Here is a 15963-nt window from a genome sequence, read left to right as displayed (position 1 = left end):
GCTGAGGTCCAAAACATTTGGAGATCACCACACGGGCTACCCCAGTGTTACGCCAACTGCCTGGAGAAGGGTTTCATTCCTGAAAGGTGGTGTGGACTCTTATTCAACATAAATGAATAAATTAAAGGAGTGTATGCTAATGTGGATGTATAGATGCAAATTTTGAAACAGTTACCTTAAATTGAATACAGTACATCACACTGGAGTGAGAAAGACTGACCTGTGTGGCTTCTCAGTCTGCTGCCCAAATGCTAACAGCTGGTGGGCAACTTCAAGATTTCTCCTGCTCTCCTTTCTTAGGGTTCTTTGTATTTTTAGACTAGGCTTGGACTGGACAGTCCTTCACAGATAGGGCTCTCCTCTGTAACATGGGAAACATTGGCCACCCAACTGACCAAAGGTCCTTTTAGTCTCACATCCTGTTTCTAGATGTAGCCAGCCAGATGCAAGCAAGGTGTGTGGGTAATAATTCTTCTCCACTTAATGGCCCCTTTGGCATCTTGTGTTCAGAGAGACATTAATGCAGCAATAGCTTATTAGACAGCATGGTGTATACCTTCTCTGTGTCTCACTTCCACCAAGATCCAGTGTCATCTACAATCATTCTGTGCTGACATTTAAAAAAATAAATTCCTCCCCACATACTTTTACTAATACTCCTTAACTCACAAAGGCACGTGAATGTGGTTTTTTCCTCCTGATTCACCTTTTGGAAAGCTGCCCATCCTGTGGTACTGTTTACTGTTGACTTCATAATCTTGTGCCTGGTGTTCTACAGATCCCCTCTCCCCATTCTTCCTTGCTCTTTGCATTACTTCCCAGTGACTCAGATGAGGGAGAATGTGCCTTTGAGGGCTGATTGCCCACGTAGGTGAGACAAATCCACAAAGCAAAACAAAACCCAGGACTGTGATACTTGGCATGAGGGGGACAAGGCTAATGACTCAGGAGAAGGGAATGTGTGCCACTCTCCCGAGCCCAGTGTAACCAGCCGTTAATTGTCGAAAGAGCTGACTAATGCTGGAATTACTTATGACTCTGCCCCAGTGAATGCAGCCTTGGGAGACGCTTGGCTGTTAGCGCTGGTTATTAGAATGAAGCTCAAGAGATCGCTTTAACATATCGGCTTCTTGCCGCTCACGACGTCCACCTTTATTTTCCTGAACAATAAAACTAAGGATTTGTGTTTCTCAGGTTCAGAGGATAGAGAGAGAGGAGTTGGCTTGGTTCCTGAGACTCTGGCTGCTGCATCGTTACGTGGCGGAGTGGGTATGAGAAGTTTGCAACCGGTTCTGCAATGAGCAAGCAAGCTCTGCAAAACAAGATGCCACCGGAGTTTAGAAACATGTGCGTCCTCCTGCCAAACCGAGACCAGCTCAATGTGATGGTTGGGGTAAGTCTATTCTTGCCACCTTCTGAGAGCCCAGCATGAATGACGCAAAAGAATGTATTTGAGTAGCTTGTGAGAGTGGTAAAACGGAGCCGCAGAAGTCTTTTGTTTACAGAAAGCTTACCAACAAGAAGCTATCTATAAAGATCATCCCATTTACCCCAGTCAGTACCTACTTCCCAAAAGAAGAGGACCAGACTAGCTGAAAGATCTGTTTCTGTGGACTTAGGAACTCTGTTACATTTGATGACCAGAGACTGTTTTTCTTAAATTCTTTTTCATCTTCCCTAATAGTTTTACAGCATTTGAAAACCAAAGGTCCGCTTGTATATGAGTAAAGACACACATCTGTCTGCTAACTCAGGCATTTGTGTTGGTTTTTCCAACACAGAAGACATTTAGGAAACATATTTTGCACAGTATTGTCTCCTGGTATAATATGGGGCAAATTATAAGTTGTGCTATATTATGCAAAGTCTCCCTAAAACAGACCCTTACAGAAATGTGACTATTAAATGTTAATTATTAGCCCCAATAATTAAGGTAAAGAATGATATATTTCACTGTTTGTGGTAGCTTTTATACACTAAAAATGTTAATGGGAATTAGTTTCAGGGCTCCATTATTTATTTATCTGTTTTAAGAAAGAGAAAAAGGCAGTTTCCTGATTTTCACAATCCATGTATCAATGAACAAAAAGTAGTCTTGCTTCCTAGGCTCAGATTTATTTCAAGATTCACATTTTTTATGCAACATGCACCTGTTTAGTGGGGGTCTGTATTTGAAAAGGCCGGCTATTTATTTCCATGCATAGAACTGCCTATTTTCCTTTTCATGTGTTTGGCCAATAAAACCAGGCTTGCAATAATAATAGCAACAGTGACAACAACCTATAAAGAAGAGAAAGCTTATTAGAAAGCCTTTTGTTGGTTGATAGGTATAAAGTTTCCATCACTTTCAAGTCCCCTCTGGAGGGAAATAGAACAGTATATGTTCAAAGTAAATGATCAAAGGGGTTATTCTGTGTTATCCCACTCAGTTTTTCAGTAACATGGCCCTTTAAAGTGGTATTATTTGGATGTTGTCCTGTTTTCCAGGGGTGGGGGAGTTGCTTGTGATAGATAACAGAGGGTCAGAAATCCTTGCTGATCAAATCACCCAGACCTACTAGTAGATCTCAGTCTACCTTCTTCCCAGTCTAGCATAGGCAATCTTTATGAATAGTAACACATTGGAATAGTAAAAAAAAGGTAAAGGACCCCATGACCGTTAAGTCCAGTCAAAGGCGACTATGGGGTGCATCACTCATCTCGCTTCAGGCCAAGGCAGCGCACATTGGAAATGCAACAAAATCCTGCAGTCTGCAGTGCTCCTGTCCAGAATTTCAGCCATGCTCACCCAGAATTCTATTCCCACCGAGATCACACAGTTCCCATGGGACTATCCCCGCCCCCCGGTTAGGTGTTTTTCCCATACTTCCAATGATTTTTTGTACTTCTGCAAAGCTCAGGATTCCCACCAAGCCTGCTGATGCCCCTTTCTTGTGCGTGGGTAGGCTGTTCTGCATAGATCAGCAATGACATGCACAGCCTGAACATCAGAAATAGAGGGAAAAGAAAAGTCAGGCTGCATACATGCCATCAATTTAAAGCTTATTTAGAGCACATTCCCAAAGAATCCTGGGAGCTGAAGTTCTGTGATGGGTAAACTACAGTTCCCAGGATTCTTTGGAAGAAAAAAAGAAAGCTTTAAATGTGTTTTATATGTATTGTGTGTATGCAGCCATAGTCTTGAATGGATTCAGCAAATATCCAATTATTTTGGCCCTTGAGCTTTGTTTGGGTGTAGTGTACAAACAGCAGACCAGGTCCCATGTGGGCCCCAATAGTGAACTAACGGGGATTAACAGATTGGGGTAGGTAGATTCCTGCAATCCTCTGACGTGACAGCCATTATGTAAGACTCTCCTTGCAATTGAGCTTCCATTATTTCTGAAGGGATCTGTCTAGTATAGCTACTGGGATAGCTCATCTGTTCTGTCATACATGCTGCAATGATCACATAGTAACTAGTCATGTGTATGCAGCCTCAAAGTCCATGTGCATCAGTTAAATGTTCATGACTATATTGCCCTTCAGTGTACAGTTTGAAACCTATTAGCTAGCAGGCTGAGGGATGCACCACCGGGGCATTCTTCTTTATTAGTCATAAGAGCAGTGACAGAATCATCATTGCCACCACTACCACAATAATCTCTTTTTTGCCTGCAACAAATCAATTTAACCCTGAGCTGGTCTCATCCACTTCCATGGATGTTTTGATCCACCTTTACACCTCACTTTACCAGCATAGGAATTGTTTCTCCATGTGAGATCCAGTACTGGTGCAGTAAGCATCTGTGCTCTGGAACTGCCCTGGTTGGGGCCAGTCTACTTCAAGATGAGGGACCATGGCTCAGTGGTAGAGCACATGTTTTTCATGCAGAAGGTCTATGGCATCCTCAGTTAAAAGGATCAGGTAGCAGATAATGGGGAACACCTCTGCTTAAGGTCTGGATAGTCAGTGCCAGTCAGAGTAGACATGACTAAGCTAGATAGACAAATAGTCAGGAAGCTGTCAAGCATCTGTTTATTTCTAACTGGGCAGTCCTTGTGTGTGTGACACTCACACAAACAACCTTACACCCAGCATTCTTTAAATGTTCTCCTAGGGCTTATCCATACTTCCTCTTGTCCCTTGGGGGAAACTACTCTTTGGTGCTCAATCAGAGCAAACAGCAATCAGGTTCTCCATGGATTGCTATTTGTTCCATTTCAAAGCTAAAGAGCAGGTTTACCCTGGGAAAGGAGTGGGGCAAGGGGGAAACCACTCGGACCCATGTTTTCTAGGCATGGTACAAGCAGAAGTGTGGACAAGCCCCTAATAGATATGCATAATTTCTGCAGGAGCAGATCCTATGGGGCTGGGGTAAAATTTAAGTGACCCAACCATGTTGGCAGGGTTGATCATGTGCATCTGTGCCGTGGACCTAGTATCTCTTCCCAGCAAGGATGCTAAATCCATGATAAAGGCGAATATTACTGACCGTGCCTAGCACAATTTGCAAGCCACTTGGGAATTTGTTCCCCCATGTGACTAGGAGAAGGTTTTAAGCAGGGAGTGGTGGTACCAAGCACCTGCTCTGCTGTCAGTCACATTTCTCTGCTTACTGGAAGAGGCGAGGTAGCAAGGAGGCTGGGGTGGGGTGGGAACAATGGCAGGCTGACTCTGCCACAGGACCCGAACCTTTCCAACTTACCCACCACCGCACCCCTCCCGGTAAGCACCACAATGTGGCTGACCTCGGGATGGCAAGTGCCTGGTGGTTCCCCTCCTCACCCCCCACCCCCAGATTAAAGGGCACCCACAGAGTTCCCACACTGCTGTGGCAGTAGCTTGAAGAAACCCATTAATTGGAAGAACACTCACGATTTAAACTTTTAAGCTTATACTTGCTTGATGGTTGGGCACTTTGTCAAAACAACCCATTTCGGATTAAAGAGCAGGAGCTTTCTGAGCTCTTGAAAGATTCCATGAGCGATAGGAAGGGGATGACCCTGAACTTGCGCACAGACTGACATACTGCAGAGTGGATTATACCTAGCAAGTGCAGCACTCCATCCACAGATCTAAGTGGTGGGAGAGTCACTTGGTGTACAGATGACACTTTGCCAAAGGGCAGTCTTTTAAAAATGGAACTGGAATGGTAGAGAAAGACTTGAAATTTATAATAATCTGTCCCTTGGATTAGTCTGATTCATTCATCTGCTGGGACTTAAGGGCTTCTTTTAGGTTCTTCTCTTTCCTAGGGCTGCCACACGTCCAGGGTCTCCCAGACAAATCTGGGATTCTGCCCTTAAAAACGGCGTTTGGGGGAAAATTTCCGGAATTGGCAAAATGTGTGGGGAAACCGGGATGTATGGCAATGGGAGTGGAATACATTGCCGGCAGCAGCGGCATCCCCCACAGTGATGCTGAGGCTGGCTGCATGCTGTCACCCAGAGGCCTGGGCATCCAAGGAAGGACCGTGGTGTCCCCCATGGACTGGCAAGCCTGCAAAGCAAAAAGGCAGTGGTGGTGGTTTGCGGGCAAGAGCGGGGCATAGAGTGCACAGGCGCTGCTTTCATGAGGAGGGTGGTGGCTTCATGAGGCTGGAGGAAGCAGGGGACAAGCCAGGTAGACGGGAGGGACAGAGGGAGGGAGGGAGAAATCTTGTGTGTGATATTGGAGGGAGGATTTCGTGAGGTGGAGGGGCAGCAGAGAAGATGAGAGCAAAGGCAGTGAGGGAACAGGCAGATTTCAGAGGAGGGAAAAAATGCACCTGTTTGGGTTTTCAGTTTTGGAAATATGGCAACCCTACTCTTTTCCCCCGTAGAGTGCCATTTTTTCAATACATATGTTGTTACCAAAATATTGCTGCGACGTGTCTTCATTAAAACAAGACAATCCAGTTTGGAGTAGTGAGTGGTGAATTAGGATGCTCTAGTTTTCTGGCATCAACACAGTGGTCTATAATATTTCAGAACAGTGTGTTACGTAATGGGCATACCAATGACCCAGACCATGCTGCTAAGAGCTTATGTGATATCAGCAGCTCAAATGGGCTTGAATTCCGTCGATTGTTGCCAATTTCGATCAAGTGTGGTACATGCAAAACGGCAGGGAGAGTCCCCTCTCATCTGCTTGCTGGCCATGTTAGTGGTCTTCCTGCAGTTAGCCATTCATGGTCAGCAGCTGATCATGAGCTTCATATATGAAGCGATTTCCTATTTTTTCTGGGCTTAAAGGTGGCACAAATACTTTGTGTGTATAAGATTGCAGGTCCAATCCCTCGCATCACTAGGGAAGGCTAGGAAAGTCTCAAACCCTGGAGAGCCACTGCCAGTCAGTATGGCTCAACCTGGTGCTCTCCTGATGGTTTAGACTACAACTCCCATCAGCCTGCTGGATCAGGCCAACGGGCCATGCAGTCCAGCATCCTGTTCTCACAATGTCCACCCAGTTGCCTGTGGGAAACCCTCAAGCAAGATTTGAGCACAAAGGCCCTCTCCCCTCTTGTGATTTCTAGCAACTGGTATTCAGAAACATTACAGCTTCTGAGCATGGGTCAGCAACATCTGGAGGGTGTAGCAGGTGGGGAAGGTTGGTGTTGATAGCAAAGGTCTGCCTCTGGATAAGAGAGCTTTCTATGTTCCTTTGTGAGGGAGGTAGCCATAGTATGGTGAAAGTCACTCTCATTCTTTTTTGTGAGTTGCTGCACACATCAAAGTTTGTGGCAGGGAGGCAGCCACAATAAGAAGTGGCTTGAATATTTCTCCTTGTGGCAGTAGCTGTCTATGTCCTGGTATGCATACAAGTTACTAGTACTGGAACCAGAACTTCCATCAAATAAGTCCCTAGTTGATTATCTGTGTCCCAGTAGCTCTTCTTTCAGAGGGTGCTACGAGTAAAGAAGGTAATCTTCATTTCTCAAATGAGTTCTTTTATCTGCATGCCCCATCTTTGTAGCATTAAATTTGGCCTTTGAAAGGCTACTTAAAATAGAACCATTTTCTTTATCCAATTCATTCCCTCCTCAGCTCCGTCTTCCCATGGAACAGAATTGGTTTAGTGTCTCCAGAAGGATTAAAATACTTTGTGCCAGTTCTATTTTTCTAGAAAAATACCACACCTCCCTCATTCTCTTACAATGACATTGGTACCCACCTGAGAGGTGCCAGAACTGAGTTCTGGCAAGTTCCAGCTGAAAAGAAAAGGCTCTACTTTGTGCATGGTTTATTTTTCCATAAAAACTGGGAAGGGTCAGCATGTAGGACCAAGAAGGCTTTGCAGTGCATCCCAGCACATAGAAAGTGCTTCTTTCAGAGGCTTGTTGAGGCCAGAGTTGTGTTCTTAGCTCTGCCTCTACTCCAGGAATAAGGAAGTGGGTCTTGCATCACACTTTGCATTTCAGAGTGTGTGAAGATCTATATTAATACTTGCAGAATTCCTGGAAGGGAGATTAACTGCCTAGGATGCAAGAAGCTCATGAATAGATCCACATCTTGATAAGGAAGGGACTTTGTGTGATATTTCCATTCTCTTTCCTAACGCTGCAGGAGGTTTTGTGGGACTGTATTCCACCAAATTGAAATTCTGCCACTTGGCTTTATGCAGTGGACTTTAGATCCAAGTAACCATGCATCTCTCAGCATTTTTCAAACCTGTATGCTTCCCCACACCCCCTTCCTCCTTGCACAAGCATGCGACTGCTTTAAAATGTTTTTTAAGGAATTATTTAATTATTTAATTCTTTAAAAGCTATCTATCCCATATATCGAGGCAGCCAACAATAATATAAAATATAAAACATTACACAATTCAACTAAATTTTAAATCAAAATATCAGCATGAAAATGAAGAAAACAATAACAACTACGAAAGAGTCATCAGAATTGAATGCCAAAATGGGGGGATGTTAAGACAAAGCCCTTTTTAAACAGCAACATATTTGTGGCCATCAGAAACAGTACAGTGAGGGGGCCTGATCCAGCTTGCCTGGCACAAAGCGCTGGCATAATGTGAGTGCCACTACAGACACCCCACCCCACCCCTTTGGCCACTGCCAAGTGTGCCTCACGGTCTCAACAGGGTCTCAAATGATGAAACCAATCTCTGAATTTCCTCTCCCATGCTCCCTCAGTGCCACATATCTATTTCATTTTGTTTTTGAAAGTGGTTCTTGCAGCATCTGTGGCAGAACAACCGCAGACGTTCCTGGATGTGACTGATTATCTGGATCCACGCCAGTCTGGGTTCAGGCCTGAGTTTGGGACTGACTCAGCCTCAGTCACCTTGATGGATGACCTTTATAAAGAGAGGGAGTACTCCAGGCTGTGCAGGTTATTTTGACACGCCAGGCAGAAAATCCTGCAAGTTGCTTTCCCTGGAAGTAAAAATACAGTAATAATACATTAAGAATGACAAGGGCCAGATAGAGAAAATGGAAAAGCCACATACAGCCTGTGGCTTCCAACTCCTGGTTGTACTAGCCCAGTCTTGAAAATCAGGCCATAAAAGTTACTAGCCTGTAGTTCTTTTGTTTTTTACTGGCCTCCTGAGTGTGTTCCCAGTCTGGCAGAGGAGAAGGGGAAATGCTCTTCTGTAGCCAGCATGGAAACACAGAATACTAGCATCTAGCATAAGCAGCTGGATGGGAACACCAAGAGGACTGGCCAAGGGAAAATGGAGAGGTCTGTGTCTCCTTCACAAGCCTGCATATTTGCCTGCATGGAATTCCTGCTTGCAAATGGCTACCGGGCAAGTTGTTAGGTTGTGATAAACAAACCATGGCATCATGTTATGTCTGAAATCCCAACTTGTGACTTGCTGAAAAACATTCAAGGCTCTGTAAACTTAACCTTTAATCCACTTAATGGGGGGAACCATGCAATGATTTTATATGACTGAGCAGGTTTTCACCTTGATCTCCAGTGTTCAGATTCATCCATGCTATCTACTATTCTACTTCGCCCTGTGATTCCAGTGCACAACAGGATATCATGCAACATGGCGCTGTTTTACATGTGTAATAATATTGCCTCTAATTCATCACTATGAAATACTAGCCACACTCTATCTAACACAGCATTAAGCTGGCTTAAGTTCACTGACTGTGAAGCAATATACATGTTAGCAATAGAGATTGGATTCTAGAGCAATCTTAATTGTTTCCATCCAGCTGTGGATGTGCTTTATGGCAGTATGTTCGGTTCACGCTGTCAGATGCAATGGAGCATGGAGCCACGGGGCAGCGCAAATTCCCTCACTACGAAGGTTTGCTCAGGCACGGACTTTGCTCTTTCAGGTTTTTTATTGTCCAAATACCTGTTAAGTTTTCTTAGGCAAGGGGAAACTATCCTATCTTGTTCAAACGGTAAACTATTTACCATTATCTTTTCCTTTGTAGGTAAAAGCCACTGGACAGGAACTCTTTGAGCAAGTTTGTGACGCACTGAGAATTAAAGATCCTCACTTCTTTGGCATCAGTGTTGTAAAAAGTAAGCACGGAGAGAAATTGTTTCAGAAGTATCCATGGGATTGGATGTAGGTCTGAGATGTTCAGTGTAGTGTGGTCACTAGTTAGGAGCGTCGTGTCAAAGCCCTTTTATCATTGGCCTGTGAACATGTCTATTAGAAAAAGGAGGGGTTTGAGCTTTTAAATTTAGTCTTAAAAAGCTATTCTTTCTTCCAACTTCTTTCTTTTTTCTTTTTTTCTCTTTCTATCTTTCTTTCTTTCTTTCTTTCTTTCTTTCTTTCTTTCTTTCTTTCTTTCTCTCTCTCCCTCTCCCTCTCCCTCTCCCTCTACCTCTACCTCTACCTCTACCTCTACCTCTCCATTAGATAGAATTCTAAAATATTGGTTGTATGGTGAGAGAATATATCTAGAAAGTCTGGGGCTGGATGTATTCAGTAGCTTTCAAAGCCATAATTTGTGAGGAATGTTGTTTTTACTGACATTTGGAGGAGTTTGAACGTGATTAAATTACTCTACAGAGAAGGCTGAAGAAGCATACCAGTAGGCCAGAGCATTCTTTTCGATAATCCAGGTCACTTTGATACCAGTACTGTATATAATATGACTCACAAGTGGAATCTCTCAGAACTTGGAAAACCTATTAGATAGAACAAACATTGACTGTATTGATGCTCACCAGGATCTAATGGGAGAGGAGAAACTGGTCTTGGTTTCCCAGTCCTCCCTACAAGGTTGCCTTAATACGCTAACACTGCTCTCCCAGGTGTTGCACAATCGGGGATAAGCACGTTTGGAGACTTACAGGTGTTGCTCTGAATCAACAACCACTCCTTACACAAAGGATGTTTTCACTATCCACCTTTGCTTAGGGCCATTTCACTCATTAGACAGAGGCAAACCTGCCTTAAAGCTTAGTTTACCCCTAAAATGTACTGGGTGAAGTGATATCAGCAGCAATGCATGGACTGATGCACGTTCACAGTTTTCAACATGAAATAAAATTCAGCCACCTTTTTCTATCAGAGGTGGTGAGCCTCTGACCTTCCAGATGTTGCTGGGCTCTAAGTCCATCAACTCCAGTCAGCACGGTCAAGGCTGATGGGAGTTGCAGCCTAACATCTGGAGGACCACAGGTTCCTTGTCTTTATACTGAAGAAAACTCATATCACACCCATATTTAGCCCCCTTGGGTGGTATTCATGGCTAGTCCTACTCAAAGTAGACCTATTGAATGTGACTAATTGTGTTAATTAATGGGTCTTCTCTGAGTACGACTCGTAGAGCCACATTTAACTAAATAGTTTTCACTAACAGGAGACGAGCCACAAGTCCCATTAGATCAATGGGGCTTTCCTCCCCTCTCCTCCTCTTCAGAGGCCCCTGAACCCCATCCCAGATGGGCTCTGGGGTGTCAGGAGAACCCCTAGAACAGCACGCAGGGGGAGGAGAAGGGAAATCATTCCATCTGGCAAGCAGAAATGAAATCCAGCCTCTATCTTTGTAATCAAGATAATTACCACGAATTGGATGACGTAATTTGCATTCACAAATCCTGTGCTGGTGATCGTTCCAAGTAGGAATGAACATGTAAAGGGCAGAATTGGGATCCAGCCCACTGGACCTGCCACCTTCTGCTGTCTTCCGTGGTCCTTATTTGCATATGCATACACTACAGGCTCCCTATATGTCATGGCATCCTACAGAAATCAAGCAAACAGCTCGCAAGCGGTGATCCTGAATGTTTATGGGTACACCTGCAAAGGCACATCATACACAAACATTCACTCAGTAGTAAGTATCATTAATTTCAACTGGACTTTCTCCCAGGTGCGTATAGGATTGCAACCTGAAATACGTAATGTCAGTACTCAAGTCAACCTGGCAATCCTATGCTGTTCTCAGCCTTTCTCCCCAATGTCAGATGCATGCTGCCCAGCTGTGCTTACTCAGTGGAGCAGAAAATGCGCTCTGTACATTCTCAAAAACACTCTTGTTACTGCTTTCGATTCCAGAGCTGAGCCATTGAGACTGAGTATGAGTGTTTGGGGGCTGAGCCTTGGCACCAGTGAAACTTGGCCTTTGCGTTGGCATGTTTTGCGAGCGACACTTAAACTGGCCAATTTGTGTGCCTATCCAAGTCCTCCCCCCACCCCACGCAAACACCTCCGCTGTAATCAGCTTGAAATTGTTCCCAAATTTCATGTAATCAAAGGAACACACTTTTTTTAAAAAAAGAGGCAACTTGGAACACATGACAAGGCTCTGTAAACTTAACCTTTAATCCACTTAACTGGGGGGGGGGGGGGAGACACAGACCGGACCCTCTGCTTTTATGTGAGAAAGCTGGAGGGGGTGGGAAGGACTTTTTGTTTTTGTAGCTGAAGGATTACACTGCAGGTTGGCATTTTGACAATATTAACCTCATTAGAGTCGGAATGTATTGCTGCATTCCTGCACATGATGGGAGGACGGCCACAACTGCAGGCTGCGTCTGAGGAGAGAGGAGGTAGAAAGAAAGAAGGGCTGTTTCTTGGCTGAGGGAGGCAGGGAGATCACGCACTGTTGATAAAATCCCAAAGCAGCTTAGCGAGTCATGTAGGTTTGCCACCCCCCACCCCCATATACAAATAATTCTTGGTTTCTATGTCCCCCTTCCAAGAAATACTGCTGAAACAATAATAAAGTGGTGTGATTTTCAGTGTACAAATAGTCTATAACACTTTGCAAACGCCACTACGGGCTCATGCGCAAAGTTGCGAAGCATGTGAGGGGGATTTGTGCTCGTTCTTCACAAAGGGAAGCCCAGCGCCTAGTGCTGCTGAGGAAAAGAATGTGTACCCGGTCCTCAGGGCTGGCTCTACTCATGAGTAAGGTCCCTCAGACTAGACTGAAGCAGTAGCTCATTCTTGGTGCCTGTGGATATTTGCATTGAACTGTAGGGTGGGTTTTTTGTGTGTGTTTTTAATGCAAATAGCATTTTTATTATCGCAATCACAGTGGCTTAGAAGGAGGGCTTTAATCCCTTCTTCTCCCTGCTTTGGTCCTGAGGTAAAATTCCTTTCCTGAAGCTGGGGTGAAATTCCCCATAAGGGGGTCCATGTGAGATTTTTCTCCCAATGCAAATTCTGACTTCAGACAAAAAAAAAATTCCTCACGAGGTGTGAGCCAGCCGCTTCACCCCACCAGCTAATGCTATTTGCATTTTTTAAAACATACACGTTATTTAAGTCTGGTTTAGCCCTTTGCCTTGGCCATATATCAGTGTGGCTTGGCGTATTCCAGTGAACAGCTGGAAGACTGTGAGCCATACTGATTTGTCATATAATACATATCAACATCTCCTTTGGTTAACCTCCACACCAGGAATTTGGCTTGGAAAAAAGAAAACTGTCTTCAGCTTGGCTTATGTGTATCTATGTTATTAATTTATGCCACAATTTGATATCCTGCTTTCCTGATCGCTACCTTCCCTTGCTTCCACCCCCTTCCCAAATAATATTGATCATCAAATTTTATGCAAACATATGAATAAATTTGCTTTTCCATATGGTCATAGAATATCTGTAACCACTACTACTCTCAGCCTGCTGCCGGGGTGACTTTTTATTTTATTTATTTATTCAAAACCTTTTTTCCTCGCTCTTCATTGCCAAAGCAATCCTGAACGGCATTATATTTAAACCCAATACATAATATACATTAAGACAAAATGGGCAGGGGGGAAAACCACATAGCCAGCAGAAAAACACAGCCATCATTAAATAAAAGCCTGGGCAAATAAATAAGGTTTCAGCTGGTGCCAGAACATCACACTATTAATTTCTTGGGAGTTTTCTTGGGGGGAGGGGAGGTTTGTTGATAGAGAACATCAAATGTGTGGTCTCTTCTAGTGAGTTAGGATTGCCTCAAGGCAAGCGGTGCTCTGGCTTCCTCCATACACATGTGCCTCTCTTCCCCTTTCCCCTATGCAGAACATTTACTTGTTGGCCCCTTCATGTGTTGGAGGCCATGGGCTGGGGTGGGAAACCTTTTTCTGTCTAAGGGCCACAGTCCCTCATGGAAAACCTTCCAGGGGCCACATTCCATTAGTGGCCAGGGCCAGAGGGAAAAGTGGGAGGAGCAGTGGATGTTATTTTTACTCTTGTACATTTAACCACACAAAAATATCACACACATACACGTACACGTTTTTACATCTCAGGTCTGGCTTGAGGAGGGACATGCCGTGGGGAAAGTCTCAAGGGCCAGACAGAGAGGTCTAGTGGGCTGCCTTTGACCCCAACCCCTTGCCTACAGAAGCTCATAACACAAAACTAGCACTTTTTGGAGAGGGGTGTGTGGTATATTGTGTTTATATAGAGAGTTTGCCTGACATTTTAGATCCTTTTCAGAATGTACTCTTCAGTTATAGCCTTGTCTTTACTTGCTGTTTTTTAATTTTAAAAAATCAGAATTATAACTGTGAGCTTAACTATATGTTGACCCAATCCATGTTCTCTAACAGCAGAAGCACGACACCACTAAACTCAGCTAGCCGTATAGTTTAGAGCAGTGATTCCCAAATGTTTCATTCATAAAAAGTGTGAATATTAATTCTAGTGTGCTACTACAGGATATGAAGCGTGCCTTGAGAAATTGCCACTCTGTGCCCCCAAACCCTACACCCCGGGAGTAAAGAGGCCCCATGTAGGAACACTCCCTATTTCTCTCTGCCACATAGATGAGGTTGCTTGTATTCAGGCAGCAGAGGCCTGGATGAAGTAGCTCCTCTAATTTTTGCCCAGTCGACATGATTTCCAAGATTTGGTAAGTGGGAAAATTCTTTTAAATGAAAGAACAGGTTTCAAATTTAAATGATTTAATTGCGTATTTAATTTTATGCCTATATATAATTACTAACATTAGAACTGTGTGTCACGCTGTTGAAAATGTCTCAGTTTGTCCCTGAAGCCTTCTATTTACTATCAGTTCTCCTGTCTCCTTTTCAGACAATGAATATGTATTCATTGACCTGGAGCAGAAGCTTTGCAAATATTTCCCAAAGGAGTGGAAGAAAGAAGCAAGCAAAGTGAGTCCTGCCAGTGTAAATTCCTGACACTGAATTCTTGACATGGTTGTGTGGTGAGGCTCCTCCTGTGGGAAGCTGAAGCTACTGGATATTTTTTAGCCCAACGTTGGTTTTGTTGCCCAAACCACTTTTTTTACCTGCTTTCAAATGTATTTTGAGATCTGAGATTCTGATAGCGCAGTGCAATGTACTCAGAAGGACACGCCACAGTGTTCAATGGGGCTTGCTCTTGGGTAAGCATGCCTTGGACTACTGCAATGTGCTCTACGCGGGGCTACCTTTGAAGGTGACCCAGAAACTACAATTAATCCAGAATGCGGCAGCTAGACTGGTGACTGGGAGTGGCCACCGAGACCATATAACACCGGTCCTGAAAGACCTACATTGGCTCTCAGTACATTTCCTAGCACAATTCAAAGTTTTGGTGCTGACCTTTAAAGCCCTAAATGGCCTCGGCCCAGTATAACTGACAGAGCATCTCCACCCCCATTGTTCAGCCCGGACACTCAGGTCCAGCTCTGAGGGCCTTTTGGCAGTTACCTCCCTGCGAGAGTGAGGTTACAGGGAACCAGGTAGAGGGCCTTCTCGGTAGTGGTGCTCAGTCTGTAGAATGCCCTCCCATCAGATGTCAAGGAAATAAACAGTTATCTGACTTTTAGAAGATATCTGAAGGCAGCCCTATTTAGGGAAGTTTTTAATGTTTGATGTTTTATCGTGTTTTTAATATTTTGTTGGGAGCCGCCCAGAGTGGCTGGGAAAACCCAGTCAGATGAGCGGGGTATAAATAAATAAACAAATTCTATTATTATTATTATTATTATTATTATTATTATTATTATTAGTTTATAAATCAAGGAGGAAGTCTGTGGTTCAGTTGTGCAAGGTCCCTTCATGGTAGTCACAGCCATGCCCCCTCACAGCCATACCCCTTCCATGATTATATAATAATAATAATAATAATAATAATAATAATAATAATAATGGATGCATTGCAATGATCGGTACAGATCCTCATGCATTATCTTTCAGCTAGATCTACTGGTTTTTGTGCAAGTACACGGGCAAATGATTTGGAGTTCTCCGCTGTCTTCTTTTGGAGTGACTTAAGTTGTGCTTTCCTTGAAGTTGCTATGCTATGAGTTGGAACAGGGGATATCCAAGCCTAAGGCCCTGTCTGGATTAGCAGAGGCTCACATATGTTAAGCTAAAGCATGTTTTAGTGTTGTGTGTACATATGCTTAGGCACATTATGTAATCCCTCCTTTCCCTACCATCTTTCTTTTGAAGGCAACAGAGAAGTTCAGCCCTCCTTTGGTTGCTTTCTTCAGAGTACAGTACTATGTTGAAAATGGACGGGTTATAAGGTAAAGTTGCCCAATTCTTAGAGAATTATACATGTTTCTCTTTTTGTACTCTTTCTGCTTACTGCCACTCTATAGTAGCTCTTGG

The 15963-nt window shown here is 43.9% G+C and overlaps 1 protein-coding gene across 2 annotated transcripts in view; it reads left to right on the top strand.

Annotated features, from left to right (window-relative positions):
* The window catches only part of FRMD1 (FERM domain containing 1), a 52017-nt gene that overhangs the window by 22023 nt on the left and 14031 nt on the right, over positions 1-15963 (top strand). Inside the window, exons 1-5 of one of the 2 annotated variants that reach the window (XM_083606047.1) lie at positions 776-871; positions 1195-1393; positions 9378-9468; positions 14435-14514; positions 15802-15878. In XM_083606047.1, coding sequence (XP_083462173.1) covers positions 1298-1393; positions 9378-9468; positions 14435-14514; positions 15802-15878 — 344 coding nt within the window. In that variant the 5' untranslated portion in view covers positions 776-871; positions 1195-1297. Of the gene's footprint in view, positions 1-775; positions 872-1194; positions 1394-9377; positions 9469-14434; positions 14515-15801; positions 15879-15963 lie in introns of those variants that run through there. The other variant, XM_083606046.1, reaches the window with a different exon arrangement.

This window comes from Podarcis filfolensis (genome assembly GCF_964270895.1).
Source record: "Podarcis filfolensis genome assembly, chromosome: 3".
NCBI lineage: Eukaryota > Metazoa > Chordata > Lepidosauria > Squamata > Lacertidae > Podarcis > Podarcis filfolensis.
The sequence above is the reverse complement of the archived record's forward strand: the minus strand, read 5'-3'. Positions and strand labels throughout refer to the sequence as shown.